Raw genomic sequence first — 13,934 nt, 5'->3', positions numbered from 1 at the left:
CGCTCCAGTTCTGCTGCTCCAGTGGTCTCCTCTGGGACCAGAAGTGATGACATCCCGTCCATACCCTCAATTGACCACTGATTGACCGCAGGGGCAGGTGACTGCTGAGAGGGTCTTGAAGACATCCCACCCATCATGCCACTTACCCTGCAGCCGATCAGTGGTCTCGTGACTTCATGGACACAGTGGTCTCGTGACTTCATGGACACAGTGGTCTCGTGACTTCATGGACACAGTGGTCTCGTGACTTCATGGACACAGTGGTCTCGTGACTTCATGGACACAGTGGTCTCGTGACTTCATGGACACAGTGGTCTCGTGACTTCATGGACACAGTGGTCTCGTGACTTCATGGACACAGTGGTCTCGTGACTTCATGGACACAGTGGTCTCGTGACTTCATGGACACAGTGGTCTCGTGACTTCATGGACACAGTGGTCTCTTGACTTCATGGACACAGTGGTCTCGTGACTTCATGGACACAGTGGTCTCGTGACTTCATGGACACAGTGGTCTCGTGACTTCATGGACACAGTGGTCTCGTGACTTCATGGACACAGTGGTCTCGTGACTTCATGGACACAGTGGTCTCGTGACTTCATGGACAGGAAATCATCACTTCCAGATCCAGCAGAGACCATTGGATCCTTTTCCAACCATCCTTCCCCTTTGGCCACTTTGGAAAAATGAAGCCCCAAAACCCCAGGAGTTCTACTTTATAGTGTCCCTCAAAGACCCTTATATTGATCACTACAGGATGGAGGAAATGGCTCATCAAGCATAAACACATTCAAAAAGTCAAGTGACCCATAGGGCCAGGTATAGATGTGCGGACATTTTGGTTTTGATTTATTTTTTCCTAATAAAACAGAAAACAAAGCAGCAAGGAGGGATATGATGATTTATGACCAGGGGTGTAGCTACAGGAAGCAGAGGATCAGGTGGCACCTGGTCCCTGGTGCCCGAGAGGGCCCAAAAAAGTCCCTCTGTCCCATATGAAGAACCCTATAATACTAATACTCTATATTAGATGGTGGGTGGGGGCTTTTTGCAAATTTTGTATTGGAGCCCATATTACACGTCTGGTTATGACCAATGGAAAGCTGGACATGATTAACACTATTTGTCCTTAAAGGAGTTGTCGTATTTGGGACAAGATATACCTTAAAGACGTTGTCCATTAGCTGGACAACCCCTTTTTAAAGAAAGTAGTACCCTTTATAAAATAAAAAAACACTATACACTCACCTCCCCTACCGGCGCTGTTCCAGCGGTGTCGGCGCCGGTGCTCCGCCGGCTTCACATCACGTCACATGAGCCCTGCAGCCATTCATTGGCTGCACTCTTGCTAATTCTTTTTGTCCGTGCTTTATCCGATGTGTGAACCTTGGACAAACAGAAGAAGTGAGGTCGCAGCAGACACTAGTGTCGGATGATTGGCTGCAGTGCTCACGTGGCATAACAATGTGATGCGAGCCCAGGGAAACCCGGTGCCGACACCGCTGGAACAGCACAGGTAGGGTAGGTGAGTGTACAGTGTTTTTATTCAATAAGGGGGACTACTTTATTTAAAAAGGGTTGTTTAGTTAGTGGACAACCCCTTTAAATCTCCAAAATATGGGGATATCACTTTTTTGGAGACCTGTTTCAAGTCCGGTCACGTGCTTCTAGGAATGGAGTGGTGGCCTCGGTAATTTTCTGAATTCCAATTCAAAAGATTGGAAAGGTACGTCATGCACCGCTACCTCTCCATTGCCATGAAGGGGCCATACATTCTTTTAAATGACAATAACCCTTTAAATATTTTGCCTTCGACTACTACAAATCTGACGAGACTTTCCCCCGTTGGGTCAATGCAGATGGTCATTTGCATCAAATTGACTTTCCATAAAGAGGGTAGGAAAACATCGCTTTCAGCCACACCCTAATTTGCTTATTAAGGTCAGCTGGTGCAATAAATTACATGTCCCTGGCCGACCACCACTGCCGCTCATCAGTCTGGGGAAGCCCAAGCAGCTCGTCTTTGAGCAACTCTTCAGACTCGTTTGTTCCACTAAACATTTTTGAAACTATTTCCAAAGTCGATGCATCCTCCGGAGCTCTGGCTCTAACTTCCGATACATCGGTCCAGAAAATCATGCAAGGAATTCTGAACTAGCCAACGATGGTCCTAAGAAGCTCCTCAGCCTCGGAGGACATGTGCTCAGGATGGGTGATATATCTTTAATATGTCTTCAAGAAGGTGGTAGAAGATCCCACTGGTGGAGATAAGTAAGAGGAGACCTTCTACGGATGATCAGGATAAAGGGATGGAAATACCCGCCACTCGAAAACCATGTGTCTTCGAAACGAACATCATACTACTTTCATGGACATCAATGTGAGATCCATGAGGTTGACGCCGTCGAATGGTTGCCAACCAGCAGATCTTCAGCACCTACAAAATTGAACAGTGAGTTATAGTGGGAGTTGTAGTGTCCTCCCACAAGTGGCTCTCAATACCAATGGCCAAAGTCTTGGAGTTTCCACATTTTTGTCTCGTTTCACAAAAATCAGTCAAGACCCGTTTAACATCATAGGGTTTACAGTACAAATTATGTCCTGAGTAGTCCAAGAACCCTGAAGACCCCAATATACCCCGGGACAGGATTTCACAATCAGTGGATTTGCCACGTACACAGGCCACATGTCCAATTACGCTACTTGCCCATGAGGTTGGATTTAGGAGTGTAGACCTGCCAAGTCCAGCAAGAAGAGGGTCTCATCTATTACATTCCACCCTAAGGTGACGTGTAATCCCTTTGTCTGTATCCCGGAGGGTGTATGGAGTCCGGAGAAGATGGCGGATCACGGATCAGACACTGCGCCACTCATTTGGATAACAGAGTGATTACCCCACTTTGCGTGGCGTCAGTTTCTTGGATGGGGTAACACAGTGATTTTCCTTGCTCCTGTTGGGGCATTTTGTTCGTTCCGTTCAAGAGAGGGGATGCTGGCCCACCATTTGCGTTGCCAATCATCTCAATACCCACTGCAAAAAAAAACAAACAACCTGTTGTGAATTCAAAGGTAGATGACTATATAACCATAATCCTGCAATTGAGTGATCCAAAGAGCGGGTTTCTTAGTGCATGGACACCACTTCCGGGCCATTCAGGAGGGACCATGGATTAATATGATTTTCTTCCCACTGCCACCACTAGAGGGAGCTTAATGCACAGGGAGCTGCATAAATCCCTATGGAGTGAGAGCCCCCCTAGTGGCAGACACAAGCATTTCATCACATATGATTATGAAGGGAGACTTGGGATTGCAACTGTTTCAGAACATAGAACTAATAAAATGAAATAAACGTAAATTATATGGGCAGTTTCCTCACTATTAACCCCTTCAACAGCCCAAACCACCAGGTATATTAGGTGCAATTCCCTAGACCCCTTTAGGGGTATTAAAAAGGAACCTATAACACTCTAGTCATCCATACATAATGGATACTACTCTGGTGAGCGCAGCTATTGACTTACCTGCAGTCTCCGTCTGAGGGACCGATTCTGAGGATCTCTGTAAGTTAAGAAAAGAAAAAACTTTCAGCATATGGTGAACTTAAAGAGGTATTCCCGTCTCCAACATCCTATCCCAGTATGTGGTAGGTGTAATAATAATAATATCAGCAAATATCTCCAATTAGAAATGTAGTATAGTTCTTCTGATTTGCTATGTCTCTTTCCTCATGTGCAGGCATTGCAGAACCTTAGGTATCCATGGTCACTGATATAGTGACAGTCAGTTAGCTAGTTGCTAGTGGTTGTAACCATGGATACCTAAGGTTCTGCAATGTCTGTTCATGAGGAAAGAGACATAGTGAATCAGAAAAACTATACTACATTTCTAACTGGAGGTATTTGATAATATTATTACACTTATTACATATTGGGATAGGATCTTGGCCATGGGAATACAACTTTAAGTATAAAGTAAACTCGGAAATGTTCCTTCTTGGAATGAAATCCAAATAGATGTTTAGTTAGAGGGGATCTGCCATTAGGGACCCCCATCGATCAGCACAGTGAAGGACCGCGGCAGTCCATGATTATTGTACAGACATATCGGCATGACTCGAACCCCCGCTAATAAATCATTGCAGCATACGGCTGCACAGTCCAGTGTGTCCTATGTAGCAATGGAAGGATTGTACCATGAAGCCGCACAGAGCCCATATGATGTGCGATGTACACTACCGTTCAAAAGTTTGGGGTCATTTAGAAATGTCATTATTTTTGAAAGAAAAGCACTTTTTTTTTCAATGAAGCTAACATTAAATGAATCAGAAATACACTGTATACATTGTTAATGTGGTAAATGACTATTCTAGCTGCAAACGTCTTGTTTTTATTGCAATATATACATAGGTGTATAGAGGCCCATTTCCAACAACCACCACTCCAGTGTTTTAATGGTACATTGTGTTTGCTAACTGTGTAAGAAGCTAATGGATGTTTAGAAAACCCTAGAAAACCCTTGCACAAGTATGTTAGCCCAGCTGATAACGGTTTGGCTGATTTAAGAAGCTATAAAATTGACCTTCCTTTGAGCTAGTTGAGAATCTGGAGCATTACATTTGTTTGTTCTATGAAACTCTCAAAATGGCCAGAAAAAGAGAACTTTCATGTGAAACTCGACAGTCTATTCTTGTTCTTAGAAATGAAGGCTATTCCATGCGAGAAATTGCCAAGAAAGTGAAGATTTCCTACACCGGTGTGTACTACTCCCTTCAGAGGAGAGCACAAACAGGCTCTAACCAGAGTAGAAAGAGAAGTGAGAGGCCGCGCTGCACAACTGAGCAACAAGACAAGGACATTAGAGTCTCTAGTGTGAGAAATCGACTCCTCACAGCTCCTCAACTGGCAGCTTCATTAAATAGTACACGCAAAACGCCAGTGTCAACGTCTACAGTGAAGAGGCGACTCCGGGATGCTGGCCTTCAGGGCAAAGTGGCAAAGAAAAAGCCATATCTGAGACTGGCTAATAAAAGGAAAAGATTAATATGGGCAAAAGAACACAGACATTGGACAGAGGAAGATTGGAAAAAAGTTTTATGGACTGACGAATCAAAGTTTGAGGTGTTTGGATCACACAGAAGAACATTTGTCAGACGCAGAACAACTGAAAAGATGCTGGAAGAGTGCCTGACGCCATCTGTCAAGCATGGTGGAGGTAATGTGATGGTCCGGGGTTGCTTTGGTGCTGGTAAAGTGGGAGATTTGTACAAGGTAAATGGGATTTTGAATAAGGAAGGCTATCACTCCATTTTGCAACGCCATGCCATACCCTGTGGACAGCGCTTGATTGGAGCCAATTTCATCCTACAACAGGACAATGACCCAAAGCACACCTCCAAATTATGCATGAACTATTTAGGGAAGAAGCAGGCAGCTGGTATTCTATCTGTAATGGAGTGGCCAGCGAAGTCACCAGATCTCAACCCCATTGAGCTGTTGTGGGAGCAGCTTGACTGTATGGTACGGAAAAAGTGCCCATCAAGCCAATCCAACTTGTGGAGGGGCTTCAGGAAGCATGGGGGGAAATTTCTCAAGATTACCTCAGCAAATTAACAGCTAGAATGCCAAAGGTCTGCAATGCTGGAATTGCTGCAAAGGAGCATTCTGTGACGAAAGCAAAGTTTGAAGGAGAAAATTATTCTTTCAAATAAAAATCATTATTTCTAACATTGTCAATGAATGGTAGTGTATGTGGAAAAATTTGCCCCCTACCATGACTCCGAAAAACAGCGTCTGCGGATACAGATTTGTATGTAAGAGAAAAGAAAATACCTTTGTACGTACTACATGACCCCAAAGGCAGTTTATGGCAGCTCGGAGGCTGGTGCTGCACTGCAGTTCCATAGGTAACACATGAGACCCCCATCCTGAGCAATAACCTAATGAAAAACTCATCTCTGCTACATCCTTAGAAAGAAACCAACCACTGATAAGAAAAGTTTTAACCTAGAGATGCAACCTGAAGCTCCTCACAGAGGGGCATTTGGACCCCCTGAAGCACCAGGGCCCGGGTGTGAGTGATACCTCTGCACCCCCTATAGTCAGACCCCGCTATACTAGTAGCATTCTGTATTTAGTCCAGAAATCTTCATATCACCCAGACCCAATCATACATCATTAGTATCACCCAGGACAGAATCTCACCTTGCTCTTTATCATGCGACCTGAAAAACAGTAAAAAAGAGAAAATCCATGAAACATAAAAATAACAAAGCTGGAAAATTACATAACAACATTCTTAATCTGTGCAACTGTCCCATGAACCCAAGGGTGAAAAAAATTAGACAAAATTTAGAATAAGAGGTTATGGGGGTCTTTAGGGGTGTCGTTACGGAGCATCTGGGGGGGGGTGCGTAGCCGTCAGGTTTCTGTAGAAGCCAAAACTAGACTTACGAGCTGCGGCAGATGGGTTCTCCCTTCCCAGAATGGAGAATAAATGTTTTGTCATTGGGGGTCCAATTACTGAGAAGCCCACCAATCCAGAGAACAAAGGTCCTAAAGTCCCCGGTGTGACTAAAGTGTTACTGAGCATGTGCGACCATGGCTCCCATCAACTGTCCATGAAATGTGTACAGGAGTTCTAGTCTATAGTGGTCGCACATGCTCAGTAACGCTTTTATTCATACAGGGGACAATGACTTCCTATTATCTGGATTAGGGGGCCGGACCCCAATAATGAAACACTCATCATTTGTCCTGTGGGTAGGTGTTAAAGGGAACCAGCATTAGGAAACCATAGGAGGTGCAGGATGGGGCAAGGTATATCAGTATCAGTGCACTTGCAGTCCTCGGCTTCTCTTCTTTTCTCCCCATTTGATTGACAGTGGAGACAGAGGCTCTGCTGCATGATGCCAGCTCGGCTCTTCACTGTCAATCAAGAAACAAAATTCAACACTGAACAGAGAGATACAAAAAGGAGCCGAGTGCACTGCTGGGTGCATCATTATCAGTGCACTTGCAGTCCTCAGCTCCTCTTCGCTTCTCCTCGCTCGGTGCTACCTCCTGGTTCTTGATTGATAGTGGAGACAGAGACTCTGTTGCATGAAGTCAGCTCTGCTCTACTGTCAATGAAGAAGTAGAGGGCGTCACTGAAAAGGGAGAAAAAAGAGGAGCTGATAACTGCAAGTACATTTGTAGGGAATCAGTATCAGTGCACTTGCAGTATCCACTTAATGCCACTTAGTGCCGCTCTCTGCTTCCTGATTGATAGTGGAGAGCAGAGAAGACATTGGGCAGCAGAACGTCTATCTCCACTGTCAAAGAAGTGGAGGTTGACGCCAAATGGGGAGAAGCAAAGAGGAACAAATGACTGCAAGTGCACCGATACTGACACACCGCCCAATGCACTTGCATGTCTAATTTGCATATAAATAAAATATCAACATAAGCTCAGACCAAAGAGTGATATAAAACAACATACGCACCGAAGCGCTTCAACAGCGACGTTTTAATGCAAATCACAGCTATAATTATGGTCACAATGAAAAGCGCCACACCGAGGATGATCCAGATGGTCTTCGCATCTGCAAGGAAATAAAGTCATAGCCACGTTTAGTACTTGTGGTTCTAGTCTGGTCCTTTCCACAAAGCTCTTGTGTGCTTCATGTTGGATTATTTTTTTTTATATCGGTTTAGTAGTAATAAGTAACTATGGGGGCCATAGTATAACTTGGAATAGAGCTCCACATGGCCATGACTAGTAGTAAGTGACTGGGGGAAATGTTACAATTATTACGGTGAAACCCGGGCAGCACAGGACAAAGGAGGAAATCCTGAACTTGATAATATCAAGGCGTCTATGTAATGGAAGAAGGACTCACAGGCTTTCTCTATGTGTGGGTAGGGGAAGCAGGACTCACAGGCATTCACTATAACTGGGTAGGGGAAGCAGGACACAGGCATTCACTATAACTGGGTAGGGGAAGCTGGACACAGGCATTCACTATAACTGGGTAGGGGAAGCAGGACACAGGCATTCACTATAACTGGGTAGGGGAAGCTGGACACAGGCATTCACTATAACTGGGTAGGGGAAGCAGGACACAGGCATTCACTATAACTGGGCAGGGGAAGCTGGACACAGGCATTCACTATAACTGGGTAGGGGAAGCTGGACACAGGCATTCACTATAACTGGGCAGGAGAAGCTGGACACAGGCATTCACTATAACTGGGTAGGGGAAGCAGGACACAGGCATTCACTATAACTGGGCAGGGGAAGCTGGACACAGGCATTCACTATAACTGGGCAGGGGAAGCTGGACACAGGCATTCACTATAACTGGGCAGGGGAAGCTGGACACAGGCATTCACTATAACTGGGTAGGGGAAGCAGGACACAGGCATTCACTATAACTGGGCAGGAGAAGCAGGACACAGGCATTCACTATAACTGGGCAGGAGAAGCTGGACACAGGCATTCACTATAACTGGGCAGGGGAAGCTGGACACAGGCATTCACTATAACTGGGCAGGAGAAGCTGGACACAGGCATTCACTATAACTGGGTAGGGGAAGCAGGACTCACAGGCATTCACTATAACTGGGTAGGGGAAGCTGGACACAGGCATTCACTATAACTGGGCAGGGGAAGCTGGACACAGACATTCACTATAACTGGGCAGGAGAAGCAGGACACAGGCATTCACTATAACTGGGTAGGGGAAGCAGGACTCACAGGCATTCACTATAACTGGGTAGGGGAAGCTGGACACAGGCATTCACTATAACTGGGTAGGGGAAGCAGGACACAGGCATTCACTATAACTGGGTAGGGGAAGCAGGACACAGGCATTCACTATAACTGGGTAGGGGAAGCAGGACACAGGCATTCACTATAACTGGGTAGGGGAAGCAGGACACAGGCATTCACTATAACTGGGTAGGGGAAGCAGGACACAGGCATTCACTATAACTGGGCAGGGGAAGCAGGACACAGGCATTCACTATAACTGGGTAAGGGAAGCAGGACACAGGCATTCACTATAACTGGGTAGGGGAAGCAGGACACAGGCATTCACTATAACTGGGTAGGGGAAGCTGGACACAGGCATTCACTATAACTGGGTAGGGGTAGCTGGACACAGGCATTCACTATAACTGGGTAGGGGTAGCTGGACACAGGCATTCACTATAACTGGGCAGGGGAAGCTGGACACAGGCATTCACTATAACTGGGTAGGGGAAGCTGGACGCAGGCATTCACTATAACTGGGTAGGGGAAGCTGGACACAGGCATTCACTATAACTGGGCAGGGGAAGCTGGACGCAGGCATTCACTATAACTGGGTAGGGGAAGCTGGATGCAGGCATTCACTATAACTGGGTAGGGGAAGCAGGACGCAGGCATTCACTATAACTGGGCAGGGGAAGCTGGACGCAGGCATTCACTATAACTGGGTAGGGGAAGCTGGACACAGGCATTCACTATAACTGGGTAGGGGAAGCAGGACACAGGCATTCACTATAACTGGGTAGGGGAAGCTGGACACAGGCATTCACTATAACTGGGTAGGGGAAGCAGGACACAGGCATTCACTATAACTGGGCTGGGGAAGCAGGACACAGGCATTCACTATAACTGGGAAGGGGAAGCAGGACACAGGCATTCACTATAACTGGGCAGGGGAAGCTGGACACAGGCATTCACTATAACTGGGCAGGGGAAGCTGGACGCAGGCATTCACTATAACTGGGCAGGGGAAGCTGGACGCAGGCATTCACTATAACTGGGTATGGGAAGCTGGACGCAGGCATTCACTATAACTGGGTAGGGGAAGCTGGACGCAGGCATTCACTATAACTGGGTAGGGGAAGCTGGACGCAGGCATTCACTATAACTGGGTAGGGGAAGCTGGACCCAGGCATTCACTATAACTGGGCAGGGGAAGCTGGACACAGGCATTCACTATAACTGGGTAGGGGAAGCAGGACACAGGCATTCACTATAACTGGGCAGGGGAAGCTGGACGCAGGCATTCACTATAACTGGGCAGGGGAAGCTGGACACAGGCATTCACTATAACTGGGCAGGGGAAGCTGGACACAGGCATTCACTATAACTGGGTAGGGGAAGCTGGACACAGGCATTCACTATAACTGGGTAGGGGAAGCAGGACACAGGCATTCACTATAACTGGGTAGGGGAAGCAGGACACAGGCATTCACTATAACTGGGTAGGGGAAGCTGGACACAGGCATTCACTATAACTGGGTAGGGGAAGCTGGACGCAGGCATTCACTATAACTGGGTAGGGGAAGCTGGACGCAGGCATTCACTATAACTGGGTAGGGAAAGCTGGACACAGGCATTCACTATAACTGGGTAGGGGAAGCAGGACACAGGCATTCACTATAACTGGGTAGAGGAAGCAGGACACAGGCATTCACTATAACTGGGTAGGGGAAGCAGGACACAGGCATTCACTATAACTGGGTAGGGGAAGCTGGACACAGGCATTCACTATAACTGGGTAGGGGAAGCTGGACGCAGGCATTCACTATAACTGGGCAGGGGAAGCTGGACACAGGCATTCACTATAACTGGGCAGGGGAAGCTGGACACAGGCATTCACTATAACTGGGTAGGGGAAGCTGGACACAGGCATTCACTATAACTGGGTAGGGGAAGCTGGACACAGGCATTCACTATAACTGGGCAGGGGAAGCTGGACACAGGCATTCACTATAACTGGGCAGGGGAAGCTGGACACAGGCATTCACTATAACTGCGTAGGGAAAGCTGGACACAGGCATTCACTATAACTGGGTAGGGAAAGCTGGACACAGGCATTCACTATAACTGGGCAGGGGAAGCTGGACACAGGCATTCACTATAACTGGGCAGGGGAAGCTGGACACAGGCATTCACTATAACTGGGCAGGAGAAGCTGGACACAGGCATTCACTATAACTGGGCAGGGGAAGCTGGACACAGACATTCACTATAACTGGGCAGGGGAAGCTGGACACAGGCATTCACTATAACTGGGCAGGGGAAGCTGGACACAGGCATTCACTATAACTGGGCAGGGGAAGCTGGACACAGGCATTCACTATAACTGGGCAGGGGAAGCTGGACGCAGGCATTCACTATAACTGGGCAGGGGAAGCTGGACACAGGCATTCACTATAACTGGGCAGGGGAAGCTGGACACAGGCATTCACTATAACTGGGTAGGGGAAGCTGGACACAGGCATTCACTATAACTGGGCAGGGGAAGCTGGACACAGGCATTCACTATAACTGGGCAGGGGAAGCTGGACACAGGCATTCACTATAACTGGGCAGGGGAAGCTGGACACAGGCATTCACTATAACTGGGTAGGGGAAGCTGGACACAGGCATTCACTATAACTGGGCAGGGGAAGCTGGACACAGGCATTCACTATAACTGGGTAGGGGAAGCTGGACACAGGCATTCACTGTAACTGGGTAGGGGAAGCTGGACACAGGCATTCACTATAACTGGGCAGGAGAAGCTGGACACAGGCATTCACTGTAACTGGGCAGGGGAAGCAGGACACAGGCATTCACTATAACTGGGTAGGCGAAGCTGGACACAGGCATTCACTATAACTGGGCAGGGGAAGCTGGACACAGGCATTCACTATAACTAGGTAGGGAAAGCTGGACACAGGCATTCACTATAACTGGGCAGGGGAAGCTGGACACAGGCATTCACTATAACTGGGCAGGGGAAGCTGGACACAGGCATTCACTATAACTGGGTAGGGAAAGCTGGACACAGGCATTCACTATAACTGGGCAGGGGAAGCTGGACACAGGCATTCACTGTAACTGGGCAGGGGAAGCAGGACACAGGCATTCACTATAACTGGGTAGGCGAAGCTGGACACAGGCATTCACTATAACTGGGCAGGGGAAGCTGGACACAGGCATTCACTATAACTAGGTAGGGAAAGCTGGACACAGGCATTCACTATAACTGGGCAGGGGAAGCTGGACACAGGCATTCACTATAACTGGGCAGGGGAAGCTGGACACAGGCATTCACTATAACTGGGTAGGGAAAGCTGGACACAGGCATTCACTATAACTGGGCAGGAGAAGCTGGACACAGGCTTTCCTTTTGAGTGGGTTGGGAAAGCAGAAATCACAAGTTTTCTTTAGGCATGGGCAGAGGAAGCAGGACTCACAGGCTTTCTCTATATGTGAGTGAGGAGAAGTAGGACTCACAGGTTTTCACTATAAGTGGGCAGAGGAAGCAGGACTCACAGGCTTTTTTATGTGTGGGCAGGGGAAGCAGGACTCACAGGATTTCTCTATGAGTGGGGAGGGGAAACAGGACACAGGCTTTCTTCATGAGTGAGCGGAGGAGCAGGACTCACAGGCTTTCACTATAAGTGGGTGTGAGAAGCAGGACTCACAGGCTTTCACTATAAGTGGGCGGGGAAGCAGATCTCACAGGATTTCTCTATGAGTGGGGAGAGGAAGCAGGACTCACAGGCTTTCTTCATGAGTGGGCGGAGGAGCAGGACTCACAGACTTTCTCTGAGTGGGCGTGGGAAGTAGGACCCATAGGGTTTTTCTATTTGTCGGAGGGCCAAGCAAGATTCTCAGGCTTTCTCTAAGTGTTCAATTATTAAGACTGTCCACTTACACGGCATCAGGACATGGAAAATCTCCTGGTATGCCTAGGATTCTACATGGATATGTTATATAGCTCAATACACAAATACAACAATATCATATAGGAAAGTAGTGTACATCAGAACCGACCGTAGTTTGAGATAAACTAAATGATACCCAGAGGGAGTAAATATAAGCAACCAATATTTATTGAAAAAATTTTCTTATTAAAAACACATGACATTTAAAAAATGGGAAAACCACCAGGTGGCACCATAACCCACAACAGTAGTTAGTTAGCACAGGTCTAACCTATAGAAACTACACCACTATGTAACATATTGCTGTGACTACACACAACCAAAGCCTAAAGTAGTGTGGTGTACACATGCCCACTACTCTATCACCCACCACACCAATACAATTATTGCTAACAAAGATAGATTACCTGCTGTGGGTTAGAGGGCGTCACATACCCTATGCATGTTTCGGCTCACTTCTTCCGGGGTTACCCGGAGTAACTACTGTTGTGGGTAGAATGCTGGCCACAAGCCGGCATTCACAGGAGGCTCGTAATGGCAGACACAGGGGTCATCAGCAGACAACCAGTCGACACCCAGCGATCACGTGACAGGGGCGCCGATGGGCAGGATGAATGACACGCTTCTGGCCGATGCGTGTTAAATCCCACTGTCAGTGATTGGCAGCAGGATTTAACTGGTTAACAGCTGCAGGCAGAGCAGCCATCAAGTACTGGGAAAGATGTTGCCATGTAAGGTGTGGGAAAGACTTAGTGCAACACAAAGGGAAGAGGGAAAGGGAGCCCAGACTCTAGGGAAAGGGGGAAGTGGAGACCTCCTAGGTTGATCTAGCATCACCCTGTCTCCCCTAAAGTCCCAGTATTGGCTCTTCACCAATCGCAGCACGTGTACCTCGCCCTGTCTTTCCCTGGTGTTTGGCTCAAGCTAGAGAAGGGAGGAGATGAGCACTAGTCGATCTCCACTAAACACTATAAACAACAAGGGTGAACAAACAGGGAGAAATTGCTTATCTTAGCTTTAGATGACTCTAGACAAATGTGCACACGTCCTCAAGCTCCAGAGAGGACGAAGTACTGCTCTTGCTAAAGCCTTCAGAAGCAGTAATGAATATTTGCCGGCACCTCCCTCTCAGACACACCAGGTATTTATACACCCAGGCCAGGGTGTTAATTAGCCAGAGGGAGGTAGCCGCTGGGTCCTAGAGACAGCCTCTAAGAAGATGTCTGCAATGCCAAACGTAG

At 47.4% G+C, this 13,934-nt stretch overlaps 1 protein-coding gene across 2 annotated transcripts in view; it reads right to left on the bottom strand.

Annotated features, from left to right (window-relative positions):
- Positions 1-191: 191 nt before the first annotated feature.
- LTBR (lymphotoxin beta receptor) overlaps positions 192-13,934 on the bottom strand; it is a 97,191-nt gene continuing 83,448 nt past the window's right edge. For both annotated transcript variants that reach the window (XM_073684902.1, XM_073684903.1), the window contains exons 6-9: positions 7,485-7,583; positions 6,205-6,224; positions 3,526-3,562; positions 192-3,032 (exon numbers count right to left, since the gene is read on the bottom strand). In XM_073684902.1, the coding sequence (XP_073541003.1) occupies positions 2,872-3,032; positions 3,526-3,562; positions 6,205-6,224; positions 7,485-7,583 (317 nt within the window). In that variant the 3' untranslated portion in view covers positions 192-2,871. The remainder of the gene's footprint in view (positions 3,033-3,525; positions 3,563-6,204; positions 6,225-7,484; positions 7,584-13,934) is intronic.

The sequence above is a fragment of the Phyllobates terribilis genome, unplaced genomic scaffold (assembly GCF_046119375.1).
Source record: "Phyllobates terribilis strain yellow unplaced genomic scaffold, ASM4611937v1 Scaffold_5__5_contigs__length_657084704, whole genome shotgun sequence".
NCBI classification, from domain to species: domain Eukaryota; kingdom Metazoa; phylum Chordata; class Amphibia; order Anura; family Dendrobatidae; genus Phyllobates; species Phyllobates terribilis.
The sequence above is the reverse complement of the archived record's forward strand: the minus strand, read 5'-3'. Positions and strand labels throughout refer to the sequence as shown.